At 37.3% G+C, this 20,492-nt stretch overlaps 2 protein-coding genes across 3 annotated transcripts in view; both read right to left on the bottom strand.

Moving 5' to 3' along the window:
- Window positions 1-3,011, bottom strand: part of LOC106741694 (transport and Golgi organization protein 1) — a 9,727-nt gene extending 6,716 nt beyond the window's left edge. Inside the window, exons 1-4 of the mRNA XM_014613947.1 lie at window positions 2,812-3,011; window positions 2,574-2,707; window positions 341-2,255; window positions 56-223 (exon numbers count right to left, since the gene is read on the bottom strand). Coding sequence (XP_014469433.1) covers window positions 56-223; window positions 341-2,255; window positions 2,574-2,707; window positions 2,812-2,935 — 2,341 coding nt within the window. The 5' untranslated portion in view covers window positions 2,936-3,011. The remainder of the gene's footprint in view (window positions 1-55; window positions 224-340; window positions 2,256-2,573; window positions 2,708-2,811) is intronic.
- A 1,763-nt stretch (window positions 3,012-4,774) lies between these two features.
- LOC106741714 overlaps window positions 4,775-20,492 on the bottom strand; it is a 36,905-nt gene continuing 21,187 nt past the window's right edge. Inside the window, exons 2-8 of one of the 2 annotated variants that reach the window (XM_014613988.1) lie at window positions 18,186-18,444; window positions 12,531-12,797; window positions 11,371-11,666; window positions 10,388-10,689; window positions 10,041-10,224; window positions 9,768-9,946; window positions 4,775-8,914 (exon numbers count right to left, since the gene is read on the bottom strand). In XM_014613988.1, coding sequence (XP_014469474.1) covers window positions 8,464-8,914; window positions 9,768-9,946; window positions 10,041-10,224; window positions 10,388-10,689; window positions 11,371-11,666; window positions 12,531-12,797; window positions 18,186-18,348 — 1,842 coding nt within the window. In that variant the 5' untranslated portion in view covers window positions 18,349-18,444 and the 3' untranslated portion in view covers window positions 4,775-8,463. The remainder of the gene's footprint in view (window positions 8,915-9,767; window positions 9,947-10,040; window positions 10,225-10,387; window positions 10,690-11,370; window positions 11,667-12,530; window positions 12,798-18,185; window positions 18,445-20,492) is intronic. The other variant, XM_014613989.1, reaches the window with a different exon arrangement.

Here is a 20,492-nt window from a genome sequence, read left to right as displayed (position 1 = left end):
ATATATATATATATATATATATATATATGTATATATAGCAGAATAATTAATATACCTCCTCTTTGATGCGAAGCAAAGGTCGATTCTAATTCTTGCACCTGCTCACTATTCTCTTTCATATCTTCGTCTTTAGACAAAATCTTGTCTTTACTGTTTATGTTATCACCATGTTCAAGCAAGGTTTTATCTTTGCCTTTTACAGAATTATCAAATTGATTTTCAACTAAACATATAAAGCATTTAAGTTTAGACATAATTAATATAAATATTAATGCGCGCGCGCACACGCACAGAGTATCTGTAATAGAAACTTTTATATTATTGACGAATCAATACCCACTATTCTTGTGTCCAAAATCTTCTTTGATGCCTGCTAAATTTCGATTACGGAGATATTCGTCGGAAGCCCATTTCTCTTCTGAGATCGTGTTTTTCTGACTAGAATCTGCAGATTGTTCTGGACCGACGATGTTATGCGATCTTACACCGTTAGAGAATTCGTTAGACTCTATAGGAACATCGCCATCGCTAGCATCATGTACTAAATTATCATTTTTATTTACATTACTATGTACAATTGATTTTACATTAAGCTGAATATCTGCAGTGTTGCGATTTAATGAGCCTTCACTTCCTCCGACAATTGAATCGTCAGAAGATACTTCTTTCGCGATGTTTTCGGATATATTTTCAACAGACGGCAATAAATTGCTAGTTTCTAGAATCTCATTAACTGCTGCTTCACCCACTTGGGCGATAACATCTTTGTGAACGTCTTTCTTCGCATCTCCTAAATATGTTGCAGGATTCTCCGGTGATGTCTGCTCAATATCGTTATTGCTTTCAGTGGTAATACTTTTTTTTGTGGCTGTAGTTTTTTGCGCGTCCGGCGAAGTTGCCGATCCTTCCATGGGAAAAATGATTGCGCCCTCGATCTTTTCTATAATTTTCTCTTTCATACTTGCTTCCTGTATTTTGATATTTTCAACATAACTACTAATATCAGCTTCATTAGAAGCAGAGATATTATTCACTAAAATTAAAGGTGCTACATCTGGGGTAGGCTTATAAACATCTTCATATACAAAATTACTGGATAAAGGCACATCACGAGATGCAGCATTTTCCAAACGAATTGTGATCGTTTCCTCCTCTGACTTTACCTCTTCTTTAGAAATGATCGTACTCTGAATACTCTCGCGTATATTTTCTCGCTGTATTTCTGTATCATCTTTATTCGTAATACTTGGATCTATGCTCAATAGTGTTTTAGTAGCTGGGATATTTCTTTCGGTTCTGGTTTTACTCTCACTGGTAATTTCAGAAGTAAACATGTCATTGCCGTTTTGGCTGATGGTACCTTCTGCCGTTGCAGTTTCTAAGGAATCCGATAAAATGTTGAACTTTCTCGCAATTGAAGCAAATATGCCTTCGTCTTCAATATCTTCAGTAGATTCTTCCTTTTTATATTCTGTACTATCCTCAGTACTGCTGTCCACTGATTTTACTCCATTTTCTGGATCTCGAGATGGCTCATCCTTACTCACTGTATTTACAATTGGATCGATTATTGTTTCTGAATTCTCTAACAGTGTTTTGATATTAGTTTCTTCAGGAATATCTACTGGCAATTTGAATTCCTCAGGTTTATTGTCGAAATCGTTTGTATTTTCTTTTTCATTAGTAAATAGAGTTTTGTCACCATCGTCAGAATCTAGATTGGTAGGAGGAAGTGAAGCTTGTTCATTTGGTAATGCAGTAGCATGCATAGTCTTAGTTGCAAGATTTTGCTGTATGGATGGTTTACTATCAAAATAAAATGTAGTACCATCTAACACTTCGTAAGAAGGTGAAATATTATCTACATTAGCTGTTTCAATTTCTGGTACAGTTTTATCCGCTGCTTGCGCCAACAATGACGGTGGCTTATTCTTGTCACGGGATAAGTTATCTTTCATAAAAGAATGTATCTCATGTATTTCCTCTGCAGATTCCAGTTTTTTAGTTTCAAAATTATCTTCCTGCATATTTTTATTTAAAGGCTTCGCTAAAGAAAACAGTGTCTTATTGTCACCATGAGACACCTCATCTTTTAAAACAGGATGTGCTTTATGTATTTTTCTAGTTTTGGCTTGAACTTTGTCTTTGACTTCATCAGTAAACTTGTAAACAGGCACTTCATGCAACAAATTACGTTGTAGGACTTTGTATTCATTTAAAAATGTCTTAGGTGCAAAGCCACGTTTACCATTTATCTGGAAAAATAATTTAAATATGCAGAGATTGTGTTCTTAGAATAAAATCAGAAGTATCAGTTTAAATTACATGATAATGAATATTAACAGGAAATAAATATATAATAATGCTATAATCACACACACACACACACACACACACACACACACACAAAATTGGTCTGTTCTTTATAGCTGCACTGTTCAACTAATGCAATACATTAAAGCAAAACAAGCTGCTTTCCCATCTCAACTTATTGTACCAGTTCAGCACTACAACTATAAAGAACAGACCAAATGAATCCAATAATACTCAAAATAGAAGACAACAAAGTATACCTCGACACCCCATAAATCGGTTCTTTTTCCGGCTCCTTTGCTAAAAACTTTGACATTTTCATTGACGCCAAATGACATTACTTCATGATCATTTGCTCTGTAAGCGAGTACCGTTTTGGCCAAAGATATCACTTCTAAAGTAGGAAAAGGAAAGCAATATAATGCAAATATAATGCATGTCGTGTGCGTGCAGAGGGCGAAATTATGGGTTCTAAAGCTAAAGTATGGCTTCAATTACCCGAGCAATTGGGGTCGTAACATAATTGTTTGTCGGATAGGGCGGCGAAGCATCGTGGTATTGCACAGGACGCTATTGCAATGAGTAGAAATAATACATTCGTGAGCGGGCTTATTTTCGTCATATTTTCACTATTGTAAACTTCCACATCACTACCGATCACTACAAGCACACACCGACACTGCACTCTCAGACGCACATTACAACCACGAATCACGCGGTAATCCAAGATATACGACCGATCAAACGATGCTTGACTCTTCTTTTTTCTCTCAGAATTTTAATTTTTCGTTAGTAAATAGAGAAAACGATTTGTCTGATCTGCTGTCCAGCTGTTGCACTACTGAAAAATGAAAAAAATTCATTTGACACGATATCTTGTAGTACAAGTAAAAAATAAAAAATCCTTGATTCGCTTTTAAAATATAGTAATTAAAAATACAAAAATTCTCCACTTGTAGTTTAGTCGTACATGTTGAAAATAATAATTAAAAATAAAAAGTCATCCGACTTATTGTTGAATGTATTACTTGAAAACGAAAAGCTCGACTACCCTATCGTTGAGTCGTACTACTACTTCATTTTTCATTAGAGACAGTGGCGGCTCTAACGGAAGTTTTGGAACTGATAAAAATAACGGGTCTGAAGAACCACTAAAGCCTGATTTACAATATGCTCATGGTTTCTTGTTCTCTACCTCTTTTCCATAAATAAATAGGAGTTCTTAAATTTGGTCTACAGTGTATTCTTTGTATCTTATTTCTTACTCTCTCTTTTTTTGTAAGAACTTCTATTTACTTACGGAAAAAAAAGATAAAGCAAAAAACACGACGCAAAGAGCACATTGTAGACAAAGCTTAAAGATCGTTCATTAGGAATAATGTTCTCTGCCAACGTCACACGTGTGACGCAATGATCTCTCAACAATATCACATACATATATATAACAGCGTTTTTTTTTTCTATTTTACATTATCGAGCCAAGTGTGTTTTACACAATCATGTACAAAAAAAATATGAAGTTGCCTGTGCAAGTTCTCCAAACTCCGTAAAATAAATGTATTAAATATAAAAATAAAATTTAATTATTACAGGATGCTTCGAAAATCATGCACTTCGATTTTTGAAATGTATTGATTATCAATCGATGCGCATATTGAAAATTCTCCGGTTTTAACTTCAATGAAAATATGAGATTTGCAGAGGGCAAATAAGTAAAAAGTTTTATAATTATAGAAGGAATTTAATATTATTTTGAAGTTTAACATATATATTTCGTTCTACATGACTAGATTATAAAAGCAATTTAAAAAATTCATGGATTTAACAATATTAAATATTATGCATCACAAATTATGTATAGATACACTAAAATTTCATAATGTAGGTGCGCACTCTTATCTAAGTTTACAAAAGGAGCTTCAATTCATTTTTATTCTTACACATATACAAAAATACTCAAGCCTCGATACGACGAAATATTAAAGGATTTTCACAATAATCTGTAACACGGAGACGTATTAAATATGTAACTTGCTTGAGAGAAAGATTAAGAGAATCGAGGCGAAAAATTTAAGTGTCTTACTTTATACAAATTCCTTCACAATTATTATTTAATTTTCCCCATGCCTCTATAATACGTGAAGTATATTCGTTTTGATATTTATACTTCTCGAGATTCTTTACACGTATTAAAAAATACACAGCAGGAAACTGCAACAATTCGTTAAAATATACAATGAACAACGTAAAGCAGAGTATTATCTACGAAAACATGTAAGATAAGGCAATAATGACTAATTCTTAAACGTAGACCAGATATAGCCGTAAATACTGAAAAATATACAAAGAGAATGATCATTTCTTTTTCTTCCCAATTGATTATTTAATATATAATGAAAAATATATATATTATGAACATACGTGTTAAATATTTAGTTTTATATATATATATATATATTTGAAGGGGCAGGGACGATGAAAAAAAAAGTGTATATATATATATATACACTTTTTTTTTGCCCCTTCAAATATCTTTGTTCAGATTTAAAATGCGGAAATGATAATTCACAAAGAATATATATAGTGGAATTTCATTCTATTATACAAATTGGTATAAAAATCAATTACAACTTAAGTCAATATAAGAAATTCCACATTTCTTATAAAATTAGTCTTCTGTGTATGATACTCTCTCTCTCTCTCTCTCTCTCTCTCTCTCTCTCTCTCTCTCTCTCTCTGCGAGTTCCAATAAGTTCAGCTCCACGACGTTAACCCTAAAATGTGTACAAACGCATAATGCTATATCTAGACATTCTTTCTATCATAAAAAATAAAATTGTACGGCTCCAAAATTTAGGAAATATTATGTATACACTATAGAAGCATATGTTTTTGTCGCATGTCTAATTTTGTGCAATAACGCTTTACAATTGACTACTGGCGATTATAAACTTTATAAATTCTTTATATGTCCTCGTCGGAAATTGCAAGTATAATAAACGCTAGTTATTATATTACTATTGTTATGCCAATATATCTCTAATGCCTTATACACTAAGTGTCTCAGACATCGCGAAGTTGTTTTCAACTTGAAATTCTTTGCAATTTTAAATATCATCCCTTTTATGTGACGTGTGCACTTTCTCAATCTTCAATATTAAATATTTTAATAACTAAGTCTGAAATAAAAGATTCAAAATTCAATCCAAAATCCTGTTACTTTTAACTATTTGTACTCTTGGCTTCAAAATAGTTGAACACCGTTTGTTTTGTTGCAGTTTTGAAATGCGCCAGTGGTTCAATGGTTCAATGAGAGACTTGAGGTCTGTTCGTTTTCGCTGCACCGCTGAACTAGTGCAATAAGTTGAAGCGAGACAAGTATATATTTTCTCACTTCAACTTATTGCACTAGTTCAGCGGTACAGCGAAAACGAACAGACCTTGGTTTGTGTTCATTCTCAGAAGTTCCCTCCATTGGACCATCGGATATATTTCAAACTGCATGGGGAAAAAAGATGTCCAAGCCATATTGAAACTAAGTGTATACAACTCAGCCACTATTAACTTTTCGATGGTAAAACAGATCTATCTTGATTTTTATATAATTTGACACCTGGTGTCTATAGTCGACATAAAGTGCCCGAGACATCTCGTATATAAGGATTCATTCAACTGCTTGTTCGAAAAGAAAATGAGATTTTATTATATAGATAGATAACGGTTCTCTCTCTCTCCCCGTTTTATTGAAACGCTGTATCCATACTTTAATTATGAACTACGTGAAATCATTAATTATACATTTAAAACATCCATACCACCTGAAATTAGAGAGAAGGTCGAGAATAATTCTGTTTTATGTTACATAAAAATCGTGTGTTATATAAGAATATATGAATCACATAATTGTGTAACATCTTTTGTAAACATTTGAACTTCTTCCTATACTATTATTTGATTGCCACAGAGTAGGGAGAACAAAATGGTTCAGCGAAATTAGTGATGAAATTCTACGTGAATTAGATGTGAATAAAGATTACATTTGTTATTGCACATTGTTTGTCGTGTGAGAAGCGCTCTTAACGAGAAATAAAGAGATAGGCAATGCAGACGACGAATCTTCATATTCGTAAGATAATTATATGTGTGTATATGTCATTTTATATTTTAGCACATTTGTGTCTCTATATTTCGCGATCGATCGCGCAAATTTCCGTAAACGTACACGTGTGCACAGAAGTATGTGAGAGAGATTACACCTTTTTAAATGTGCTTCGCCATCACATGCGTTATAAGTGCATAATAAAAAAATATTAGATACACATATGTAAAAATATACATGATAAAAATTAATTAACCAAAAAGTTATAAGTACAACTGCCATAATAAAAATGTATATGTATATATTATTTCATTATCCAAATATATTTTACTGCGATACTTTAGAAACGCAAAGTACGAAAAATTGATTGAAATAATCAAATTTCCTATTCAACCGCCAAATAATTAGTTATCTTGCAATTATCAATGCACCATAGTCCGCATTACATATTCTCTCGTAAGTACAATGAATCTCTGTGCAATAACTGGAAAAACTATAGAAACGAGACTAACCCTTTGCGGTCTCGAGTCGTTTAGTGAAAAACACACTCTCACATTGGTCTGATTATTTTCGCGCGATAAATGAGCAATGTACATTCAGTTAATTTTTGATGTAAAAAAAAAACAATTAACGAAACTCGTACAATTAAATGTTTGAATATTAATGTAGAGAATATTTTTAAACACCTCCTATTACGAAAGTGCAGTGAAACAGCAAAGGATTACACTCGTCAGATTAGTATATTCGAGCTAACGTCATTTATAGAGTTCATATAGTCTTTGTAAATATATAGCGTATCATTAGATCACTCTCAAGAAAATTCAGAAAATAGACATTTACTATGTATCTTTTTATATGATTTACGTTGTATAATACTAGAACGAAAAATGATGGGCGAAAGGGTGAATATGGTGAAGCTAGCGCGAACCTTTGTAGATTATTATTAAAATAGAATGATGAATGAGCGTTTTATTTTATACACGGCATTAATGTAAATCACATCAATTCCTACTAAACTACCAAATTGGAATCATACTTCTGTTCTATTCGTTTAACACCGAACTATTTGCATAACTTATCGATCGTCTTCTAAATTTCACGAATTATTAACATCAAAATTGAACTTTTATTTCACTTTAAATATACGTGGTTCTTATAGAAACCAACAAGTAAAGGCAACATTTTTAAATCTTTTTCCCTTATGAAATTAGATCTATGAGAGCTTTCATAAAGTCGAGATGAATATCTTTCATGCGAATACTTTTACCACAAATCAAATATCATCATTCTTGAGACTGGAGACGAGAGAAATACCTCGCTGAATTTATATCTTATTACGTCAAAATGCAATGAAATTTACACTTTTTACTGCGGAAACGTCAGTTATGGTGTGTAGTAATCTAATATTGCTTTGCTAAATAGGAAAAATTACCGCGTGTGTAACATATCGTAAACTTATTGCAAGATTAATAATGTCAAACCGCAATAACGAATTCGTCCGCAGAAAAAAACGTTATATATATAAACAAGAATTTATAAATGTGCCCTCAAAAATATGTTCGACTTTACCCAAACTTTCTTCTAAAGATTTTTTTTAACGTAAAAGTTAAACGCGATAACTCTCTGCATATTACGCGAAAATATTAAGAAAAACTTCACTCTGAATTTATGACAACAATTCGAGGAAAGGCACAACATATAACTGTAACAAGAAGTAATTGTAAAATGGCACAGACTCATCTTTATCGTTAAACGCAATAAATTAAAACGGCAATAATCGTACTTTTATAATAACAACTCTAAATATAAAAACGATCAAGATTTCTAAACGACTTAAATTATGTGAGTATAGTCCAAAGGAGGATAGAAAAACATCGATCAATTCCATATTTACGAGAAACAAGTGAATCCGTATAATTCCTGCAATATCAGATATATATATATCTGTTTGTAGAACGAACAGCCACTCTACCACCTCGTTGATTTAAACATACGTTATCAGAAACAATAGAGATTACTCATGTTGGAGGGGGTGGGGGACAACTCGTTGTTTAACTGTATCCAAACTGTACTTTGCGGCACTGGCAAAGCCATTTGATAATACGTGCGTTGCGCTCGACGATACTCGGCGGATCGTTTACCCTTTGGTTACACTCGTCGTTACCCATGCCGATGCTGCAGTTATTGTTCTGCCACTGGCTGCCCTGATTCGTCTGATTATTACCTACCCACGAGTAAAGACCCAACGCCGAATCTACGGAACTGACGCTGTCGAAGAACACGGGCGACGACGACTTCGAGTCGGGTTCCGTGATACGTTGATAGTTATCAGAGTCCAGCCCTAAACGGTCGAAGAAGTTCTCAAGTTGAGTGACCGATCGTGGCGGCCGGGAGGATAATTTGCTGGAACGGCCGTTGTCCTGACGCCAATATCGGTCGCTGATGTCGGATTTGGATCTTAGAATCGGCCGGCCGCGACCTTCTTTCCAACCGTCCGAAAACCTAACCCATTGTCATAGTATTATTATATTATTATATTATTATGAACATTATACAACGATACTGAGATAGAAGAAGATATACAGTGATTGGCAGTTTTAGGATACATTTCTATTGTAAGCTGCTTCTTGATGTGAAACTGACACTTGTGTAGAATTCTTTTTTTTTTCTAATAAAATTTAGTCAAGATTCTACGCTACAAGAATGCATAGTTATATTGAAACAGTAAAATATATCCTGCTCAAAATAAAATATCGAACTGATATATGTAACGAAACTGTAACGAAAATCCCAGTAATTGGCACTCATGGTCATAATAATTGGCATACTTTATCACAGCGATTAGCACTCATTAGAAACATAAATTATATTAATAAAGAAATATGTCAAACGACAATTTAGAACCAATTAATGATTGAAACTCAATATTTAAGTTACATTGCTAAACGAATTAGCAAATGCATTGTCCATACATGCACACACACACATACAACCAAATATCAGTAGCTGCTTCTGATTGCCACCTAATGAGTTAATCAACACTGCAACTTAACCAATTGCTCCTCGATGGACCACTTTCTCCCTTATCATCACAGCTGCACGTTCGATGATAGTAGTGTTGATGATAGTAGTTGGTTTGTTTTGCGTTTAAATATGCCGATATGCTAATTATTGTGCCTCCGCCAATCACTGTATATTTTCCCCTAATTATTTATTGTCTGAATCATCATGTCGTATTGTCGTATTGTCAATTTCGTTTCTAGCTAGATAACGCCGAGACGGCACTTGACACCCGCATTCTCGAGTTTCACACAGACTCATCGGTATAATTGAAAAAGCAAGAACGCCTGAATACCTCGAATTACAAGTCGGACTGTAGTCCGTTTGACTGTTGCTGCTCTCAGAATCCGGACTGTAATGTCTGACAACAGACGGCGGTGTACCGCCAACGTAACTGCCTTTCCTCGACCGATCCTTCTCCGTGGAATGTTGCGTAGACGCGCCGCTGTCTCTGCGTATGTGACTCCAGCAATCCTGATCCCAATGGAAACAGACAGTTACGAAGAGATTGGGTAGAATTACGCGTTTAAAATGCGTACACTCCTCTGGAGATCAGCCGGTCCTGTACCTGTATCCTGGGAGCTGGTTCGCTGCGGTGGGTGCAATGCCCGGAGGAGCCGCCCGAGTCCCTTGCTGTCGCCCCGTGGCTTAACTTACTGGAACCCGATGACTTTTGTGTCCGTCCACCAGAGGATAACACGCTGCTCGCATCACCGCCGCCAGATCCCAGAGATCGCCTGATATGCCGGGAACTGAAATTGATAAGGAAGATTCGTGATTACGTTTATTATTATTCATTGTCTCCCTTTTTCTTCGAAACGTTCACACCGCACTGCGCACGCAATGTGAACGTGTCAAGATTTCAACGCATTTTAACGCTGAACATCAAGGCCAAGCTTGTCGCGCGTGCCTCACCTGCGGTAACAAACGGCGTCACGCTTAAAACTGTGATCCGAATAATCTGAACTAGTTTCGCAGTCTGGGCAATTGTTCGCAGCTTGATGATGACCGGACTGTTTGATGAGTAATTTGGTGGAGGCGCGCGGCGAGAGTGACGCCCGGCGGCGCGTGCTCGTGTGCAGGTCGGGCAAGGACTTGTGGCATATCGTGTTCTCCACCGACTGCGAGCTGTTTGATTTTCTGCCGGACCTGCCGGACGTATGAGAGTGCGAGTTGCTTCTGCCGAATTTGAAGCGAACATCTTGCGGCGCGCAATGCTGCGGAAAACAAATAACGCAACGGTATATAATCAATGCGACAGTTTATTAATGGGGGGGGGGGGAAAGGGGATGGAGAGGGAAGCGTGAGAGAGATTTCTCGATAAAAAGCAGCAAAACTGCAGGACGTAAGCGCATGCACGCTCACTGTATCATATGGTGGTAATTTTAAATATCACGTCGATAATAATCGCTTTATATGAAGCAGCTCATTGACAATATGCTTGTTGCAATAACGTGAAAGAAGAAAGATTAATAAAACGCTCGAAATTATATTGAAAGCTTGAGAAAAACTGGCTTTTTCTCCATGTTTTCACAGATCTCCTCATCTCCTTTACGGGAAAAAAGTAAATGCAAATGTGGCAGGTTTTAGCGGAATACATGTGAACTTTTCTAAATAAATTTTTCACTCTTGGGACAAAAACCGAAGAAATCCACGGAAAAAAGAGAAAACCCTCGGTTTTTGCGAACCTTCGAAACTATATTCGAAATATTAAATTGCAGTAAAAAAAACACTAAAATTTTTCAAGTATCACTTCAAACATATTGCTGTGATATATCACGCTGGGATTTTTCGCGCAACTTTATTTATTTTAGCAAAATAGACATGACTGCGAGAAAATAAGTGTGATAATGGCACTACGACACAAGGAATAAAGATCAATATCGCGATTTCCTCACCAGCACACGATCCTCATCTCGGCAAGCGGGCGAGAGACTTCCGGGCGAGTATCGGAATTTCTCTTCTCGCGGTACGCCGTTGGTCTGTGCCGTGGCTTGCGTCGGACTGTCCGGAAAGAATACATTCTCTTTGCTGTCGGTGTTTAATAGCCGGCGTAGCTTTGTTTGCAACTGGTCGCCCCCGGTACCGCTCGGGGGGCCTGAAATCGTCCGCCTTTGGGGAACCGGAACCAAACGCGGACTTTTCGGTGGCAGGGCGGGTGGCAGTGTTTGTTGAGGGCTCAGAATCCCATCTACTGCAACAACAACAGCTTTACAATTGTGCGCCGCTTTACTTACGCAATGATGGCATATACAATGTTCGTGGTGCATAAATTGATGATAATAGAAGGTTGGCGATATTTGACTCAATCGAAGCGGACGGCAAACAGTCTTATTTTCGAGATAAATAAATAAATAAATAAATAAATAAATAAATAAATATATATATATAAATTACGTCAAATTCAATTCCAGTAAACACCAACTAACAGTAACATTATATCAATGATAATTTCTCATTCAACGACGTAACTCTTACATACAACATATATTACTATATTTTTTAAATCGTTAAAAAACCATTTTTTCTAATCTGAAAAAACGAGAAGAAATGGTTTTTGTGAAAAATTGCCTTTTTTGCTACTTAAGTAATAACATTATGATTTTATGCCTCTCATAAAATTTTACAACTTTTATCTGAAACNATATATATATATATATATATATATATTGTACTTACATTGTTGAATGGGAAATTATAACTTTTAGAAGAAATTATAAAATTATAATTATATTGATGGAATATTACTGTTAGTTGATGTTTACTGAGATCCCATTGGATACACTACATCGCGGAAAAGAGACTTTTACCTGAACGACGGCATTATCGCGAGGCACAACTCTTTCGCTCGCTTTGAAAATCATCAAGTACGATATTGATAACCAGTTTTCTCCCAGCGACTCGATAAAAGAGAAAGGACTTCGAATCCCGGCCGGGCTTCTCCCGGAACGGAGTTACAACCCTTTACGACTGGATTCGCCTTGTACCCCCGGGTAAACGTCGGGATTGTACGTCCCATCGGGCTTATGGGATTTCTCGCGTGTTATGGACAACTTACGTCTGTCCTGTTCATGACACGAGGCCCAGCAGCAGGGCGGCGTTAACGGGCTCGGCATCTGCGACGGTGATGTCGGCTGCATGGGGCAAGTAGACGAGTTGCCGGCGCATTTCCGCAGCAATCTAGGTGGCGCGCCCGGTGCGCTCAGCTGTGAGACCTGTAAGTGGCCGCTGTTCTTCAGCTCCTGCTTCCGATCCAGCACGGTCTCGCTCTTCACGTAAAAGGCTTTCGTCTCCTGCAGCAGCTCCACCGCGCTCTTCCGCTTCCCTGCGACACACGTGAAAAAAAACGGAACCGTGAGCGAGCGAGCGACTGACGTAAATAATCCGCTTCCTCTGAAAGGAAATACTACTTCTGGCCAGACATCCGACAGAACCGACAGATCTCTCCGTCTTTCTTCACCCGGTTGGTCGGTCGGTTAACATCACGTACGCGACGGCACAACACACACCGCACGTACTGCTCCACCCAGCCATCACACTGAGAACTCATGAAACCGGGCTGGCTAGCTTTTTAGAATATTAGCTCTCTCGATAGAGCTTTTGATCTTCACGTTTACGATGAACTTACTGGGTGTGCCGGAAATGTCGCGTTTCCTTAGTTGAGGATGCCTCGGCTCAGACGAAATCGATTTATGCCGTTGTCGAAAATTCGTACCAAAACCCTCTCTCATTATAACGTCGTTATAAAATCGTTATCGGTGATTTATGTTCATTTACGTTCATTTAGAAACAACGCGTAAATTCCGGCGACGCTCGCATGGAAATGTATGATCGATCAGGGCAACGCGGTGAAAGTAAAATATTCATTGTTCCGAATAATTGCTAGTGGAAAGATATAATGTTTAATATTCAATTCGAGACTTGTTAAGAAACGCGGCAAAGTGCTAATGTGGGATGTACTGGATGCTAGTTATCGTATGCAAAAGAAGATCTTGCCGCCAATTAGAACGCTTTCGTGCAATCTTACTTATACTAATTGGCAATTTGGTGAAATCATTTCGCGTAACTCCGCAAACCATATACTCTCGATATGTATGAGCTCAATGTTGTTGTAAAAAGGGAAAAAAAGAGAGAGAGAGAGAGAGAGAGAACTCAACATCGAACGACATCTGTGTTACCTTCGAACAACACTTTAATATTTATCGATTCTAATTAAGCAAAATATGTTTGCGATTGTCAAAAAGAATCCATTTTTCATCACACGTAACAATGCGGCGTAAAAATGGTTCGCCTTTATGTCGCGACAGCAAAGAAAAGCAAGCTTCGAAATAATTTCTTTTCTGACGCTCATTTAATTCATGCGGAACCCATCTATCCAGCTTCTTAGCCTTACCGATTTGCTTCAAATGGTTTAATATTGTTGGAATAGTAACGTCAAACCTTGCTGCTAATTCACGCGTAGTTTGAAATGTATCCGCTTCCACTGCAGCTTTCAGTTCATCATTAACCACTTTGCTCTCAGGTCGCCCACGTGGTTCATTTTGAAGATCAAAATCGCCAGATCGGAATTTCTCAAACCATCGACGTACTGTGCGTTCATTAGCCACATCCTTGCCAAACACTTCGTTGACACTTCAAGTTGTCAGCGTTGCATTAGGTCCATGACGGAACTCATATTCGAAAATAACACGAATTTTTGTCTTATCCATGGTTTACAAAATTTAATCTGCAAAAGGCAATTCGACAGATAATCACAAACCAAAACGTGCGTCTGAAAGGCTGATGACATATCTTCACAATAAAAAAAAAAACAAAGAACTGTCAAAATGAAATATCAGAGATATCGGGTATCAAACTTGGTACATGAGGTAATCGGACATTTCATATTTAATGACCTAATATATTTTTTCCCGCGTATTTCGTTACATGATACATCCTACTGGCATCTTCAACCGACCACGTCATCGCGGGGTCACACACGTGCGCCTGTCTATATCCGCACGCAAGTGCTATGGCAACGTACTGCGAGCTGAGGACAAGTGTTAACGACGAGGAACGCCGTCAGCATCTGTGTCTTTTTCTCCTCTCCGCGTCTGTTTTCGCGGATTCTCGCGCTCGCACGAGCTGCCAGATTGACGACACATGTGTCCGCCGACACGCACATTTCCCCGCGGAGAATAGCTGCGGCGAGAACAGATATCGGCACTTCTCTTCCCGGAGAGAGAACAACCACCGCCGACTGTGATAATAGCGGGGACACGATGGCGATATAAAAAGAAAAAAAGGGAGAGAAGAGAAGAAGCCCGGGTGAGAAAGAAGAGCTACGTCAAGGCTGCGTATGCGTGTGCACACATGGCGAAATCTCACATGTCCGGCAGTAGAGCACAAAAAGCAGACGGACTTTCGATGGTTTCACGCTCGTCGACGGAGCAGCGATTGCTTTCTTCATCGACCGTTCAACCGTACAATGTCGTACTAATGCTGTCCTATTCCCGGATATCGGAAATTTCGAATCAAGAATATCACACCTGAATATCCGTCTATCATGACTGCTGATTATTTTGTGAACCGGCAAGGATGCTCCAAAGTAGCGGTCATAATGCACGAATATTCAGAAATGATGCGCCTAATTCGCAATTTTTCTATATCATTATACCAAGAAATAGGATAGCATTTGATCTATTCTTCTTAGTAGAGCCCGAGTCGAAATTTTTAATTTTACGTTAAGTCTTCAAGTGGAAAAAACGAGAATAAGTTTCCACTTGTAGCATCAAAGGAGCGCGGTAAGTGCTCCTTTAATGTTACCAAGGGAATTTAGTCTTTCAGAGTCTAGATTTTAGTTCTATATTAAGTTCTATATTTTAGTTCTATATTAAGTCTTCAAATGGAGAAAACTTCCCCATTTATAGCACCGAAGGAACACGATAGAAGACTTTTGAACACTTAATATAGAACTAAATTAGACTTAAAATAGGACTAACATTTCAACTCGAAAATTGGTTGCACTACTAGTTGAAGAAACGCATACTGAAGCGTGATAATCTCGTACATAAGCTTCATACGCTTCAATGTGTACATGAATTTCTTGAACTAGTGCGATCAGTTCAGTTAAAAAGAACAGACCAATTAATTCACGACTTTGTACCAGGTTTACGATGTAACGTACGAAATACAGTAAGTAGTAACAATAGTAACAGTAGTGCGATGGAGATTTCTATACGATGGGATAAATCAATGTCATTTAATTTGCAAGTAGAACTCCTTGTAAATAGGGACGGTCGATCGCCTGCTTGATAAAATTACACGCGTGAGACATATTCCTTCTATCCGCTCGATAATCTCAGAGGAGCGGCAACCTCGGGCTTATAGTAGCGACATAATTTGCGACCCGAGTGATAACCGTAGTTCCTTTTCCCTCTCTCTCTCTTTTTCTCTCTCTTATTTTAATTATTATATCTTCCTTATCCATCCTTACTCACTTGATTGGGGCTAGGATCCGGCCGTTACATTTCCACTTCTAGTTTTAGTTTCAGTAGGTTGGTTTAAATCTTATTTTCAGTTTTTACTTTTGTTTTAAACTATCATTTTAGTCTTGGACTGACTAGCATAAACTTTTTGTTTGTGAGTGTCTGGTAAATTCTTTAAATTTTACACACGCATGTTGCATAGAAAGTTTCTATATTTAGTAAGTTCTCACATGCTACAATCTCATTATATTCGTTCAAATATGACTTTTCGATTATTTTACAGTTAATGGAAAGTTAATAATGGAAATTATAATAATGATTATATAAATTTTTGCAGTATTGAAATGATCTCTATGTTCATTATTTATAGTTCAAAGAGCATTATATAGAATGACTACTACGATTCTAGAATGATACTAACGTAATAGTGTTTTGTAAGTTTGGTGGATGTTCGTGCTCACAAACCTTCGTCCAAAAATTTCTTGTACTTGTATTATAGATCCCAAGGAGAACGTTTCTCAGAGTAGAATAAATATCTCTCTCTCTCTCTCGCGTGACTCTTCTTTTGCTATCTCATCCCGTTATAAGAATATTTCGTACGAATCGAACATCAGGTGATGATTCTTATCTATCCCTTTCGCGCTGAAAGGCTTCGTGATGAAGAAAAATCGCGGTGTGCCGCGATCTTCGAGATCATGGATTGATATCGCGCAGTATTTACATTTACGACAAGTTATCTCGACGCGTTGAATTTGTTGGCTCGAATCGCGACATTGCATTCGCTATAAATCATTGAAACGAGGTTATCGGGCTATCGGCATTCGTCCTTAATCGGATGTGACACAGTCTCTCACAATGGTCTCTCACAATAGAACGTTAATGACAAAGATAAGCCGAATTTTCGTAAAAGTTCTCTTGCCGTACCGAATGGGACATTATAATGCTTCATCGGAATATAATAAACTGTATAATCTGAGCGTATTACCTACACAGAAAAAAATATTTATTTAGATTTAATATATATGTGTGTTACTTAAATTTGCTTAATATAAACAACATAATTTAACCCCTTGTGCTACGATTTAAGTCTCGACGGCGCGTGTCGCAATCAATAGCAAGGTCAGTTACACGTTGAGCCATTTAGCTGTTCGGCCGTGCGCCGAAACTATTAAATTTCCTTTTTGAAGATATTATATACGGATTTTTTAAAAATACATTTAAGAAAATATATTTGCATGTGCAAATATGGTCTAACATAAAGACTAACATATAAGCGCAATGGAAAGGCATCTGCAAAAACGTAAACCACGAGTCTGACTCATGTTGTTTACGTTTGGCCCAATCTATGCATCACAAGCCTGATTTGTGTTTCTTATGTTTGGTCCGAATTCCTTACCACGAGTTTCACACGATATTATATGTTAAGGGGTTAATATCAAATATTATTTTATGTGAATGAAAGTGTTGTTTCACTAGAGTAAATTATGTTGCTTGATAGAGAAAATAATATTTATTTAGCAGAAGTAATATTTCGTTTCCGATAAAAAAATTTATTTCATTATATATTAAGTATTGTTCCACTGAAATAAAGAAATTCTTTAATATTTTTGTAATATAGCGTTACTTTTTTCAAATAATTTATTGCTTGCGACAACCGTTGTAATGTGTGGATGAAAATACAGAAGAAATATGTTTAATATCCCGTTTAGCTCAGTGTCCCGTTTATTGAAAATATTCATTTGTTTGCTCTATTCTAAAAGAGAAATTTATTTTAAAAGAAATTCGATAAAGGAATTTGATAAAATCCAAAAAATGTTAATCTCTGTCTATTATTTAACATCGCTAATTGAAAGAGGACATCAAACCTGAAGTGATATCGGATGAACTATACTGTGCAGTCTGAAAAAGTATGATCGATTGATTCTTGCTTTTATTTTTGGCAGAATTACAATCAATCACACACACATTACTCGTAAGAAAAAAAAAAGAAAAGAAATATACACGCTCGTACTATACTTCTGTTACATTACTTTAGATGACGAATGACGCATAGAGGCAAACAGATATTCACCAGTCATTGGTCGGTGAATTCACAAGTCAGACGCACATCGTCCCATCTGATAGAAACGCGAACGACTCGAAACTACTGTGCTTTTTTTTCCTCGAGTGAGCACGCAACTTCGAGGATGCCTTGACGCATTGATTCGCGATGCGATGCGCAATGCGATTCGCGGCTGTTCCCTCACCTGTATGATCGGTATGCCGATGGTGATTCCTGACGTACGGCGGTGCAGGATGCCTGGCCTGCATGTCCCAGTAAGGATTCCGGCTGTTTCCGAAATTATTCACTCTCGGCTGCTGCGAGGGCGATGATTGCTTGCAAGGCAACCGGGCCATGGCAGTCATCATTTTCTTCGGTTTCACGGGATCTGATTACTTCGTCGATGTCCCGCACAGTTTGTTACGTCGTCGCCTCAACCCCATTTTCAAGCTATTGTCTGTTCCCTGAAAGCAGACCGAAACGAAATAGTCACGAGTTGAGCGCAGAAATACCGGGATACAATTAATAACCACCACCATCGCCGACCCGAAGTATCGTGAAATACGCGTGAGAAATCCCTTTTCGTTCCTCATAAAAAAAGAAAAATATATTTTGCTTCCTTTTGAGAGAATTTATATTCGTTGACAGTCGCAGTTTGTACAGTGAAAAATTTTGTGTTACAATCCACCTAAATTTTTGTATTACTTGTGGAATATGTTAGAAAATACATAAATATATTGAATTAACATATTTATCTTATTAAAGTAACGCCAAAATTTGAGTGGACCGATTGTAACGCAAAATTGTTTACCGTCTAAAATTTTGTCAACAGTTTTGATCCGACCCCCATTGGGAATACAAATTAATTCGGTCCGTTTTCAAAAGATGGCTCTGGCTGTTATGAATGTTTCATAGTGACAGCTGATTTCGGTGCTTTCAGAGAGGTTAGACATCTGTCAATAATATTCAGTTTATATCGCTTTGAGTTTCATACAAAACCCCTGTTTTTAACCATGTTGAATATGTCAAATTTTGTGTTAACTAAGCAGCATTAGCGGAAGGTTTTAGTTTTCTGCTTTAATTGGAAGAAAAGTGCAGCTGAAGCGCATCGAATGCTTGTAGAACTTTATGGTGACAATGCTCCAACTAATAAATCATGTAGGGAATGATTTCGACGTTTCAAGAATGGTGATTTCAGCGTTAAAGACAAGCTTCGCTCTGGACAGCCAAAAAAATTCGAATACAAAGAATTGGAGGCATTACTCGATGAAGATCCGAGTCAAACGCAAGAGGAGCTTGCAGAATTATTGAGAGTTACGCAACAAGCAGTTTCCGTACGAGAAAAACGGCCGGAATACGAGCAAAAACATGACAAAGTTATTCTTCTGCATGATAACGCTCGGCCTCATGTCGCAAAAGTCGTAAAAAATTATTTGGAAACGCTCGGACATTGCTTCTTCTGATTACTGGTTGTTCCGACGGATGCAGCACGATTTGGCAGGTCACCGGTTCACTTCTTTCGTAGAAATCGAAAATTAGCCCCTAACTTGGATCGCCTCAAAAGACGAGACATTTTTCGAGATGGAATTCGAAAATTGCCTGAGAGGAGGGAAAAAGTAGTAGCCAGCGATGGACAATACTTTGATTAATCTGTTCATTCATTTTGTTCTGAAATAAATGCATTTTTGATCACAAAAAAATGGACCGAACTAATTTGTCTCCCAATACCAATGTAGCCGAAATAATCTCATGTGCGCAATCGGCTGATTCTCGCGACAGATATTTAAAGGAAAAAGGGGAACAGGGGGTATTAAGAAATTTCGTTTAGAATGGAATTAAGCATGTGGAACTCGCTCGGATATCGAGTGGGAAAGTGCGAGTTCTCGCGCCTAGTTTAATATTTATCAGGCAGGCTGCATTCAATACAAACTTAGTGTATTGCGGCCAGACGCCTTCCATTATTATAATACCGACTCCATAACGCAGGACTGCCTTTACAAAAGGATAAAATATACACATATACGCGCGCGCGTACGACATCGAAGGAACACCTGTACGCCCCTTTATCGGATCTCACTCTACCAATAATCGTCCCAATTTATATGATCGTACCGAAAAATGCGTTATTTAGCTACGGTAGCTCGCATTCGATCTCAAGCAACAATCCTGCTGAAATTTGTCGATGTGTTCGTGCGAAAACCGAGGGGAAAGGGGAAGTTTTTNAGACCTGGCCCCCTGTGACTTTTTCTTGTTCCCGAAACTGAAGAGGCACATGAAAGGACGACGCTACGCTACGATTGAGGAGATAAAGACGGCATCGAAGGAGGAGCTGAACAAGATCACAAAAAATGATTTTTTGAAGTGCTTCGAGGATTGGAAAAAACGTTGGCACAAGTGTATAATATCTGATGGGGATTACTTTGAAGGAGACAAAATAGATATTCATGAATAAATAAATAATTTTTGAAAAAACAAAATTCGCGATACTTTTTGAACAGACTTCGTATACAAT

Source organism: Dinoponera quadriceps, unplaced genomic scaffold (genome assembly GCF_001313825.1).
Source record: "Dinoponera quadriceps isolate SergipeBrazil2010 unplaced genomic scaffold, ASM131382v1 scaffold619, whole genome shotgun sequence".
Taxonomy (NCBI): Eukaryota; Metazoa; Arthropoda; class Insecta; order Hymenoptera; family Formicidae; genus Dinoponera; species Dinoponera quadriceps.
Note: the sequence above shows the minus strand (reverse complement) of the source record. Positions and strands in the feature narration are given on the sequence as shown.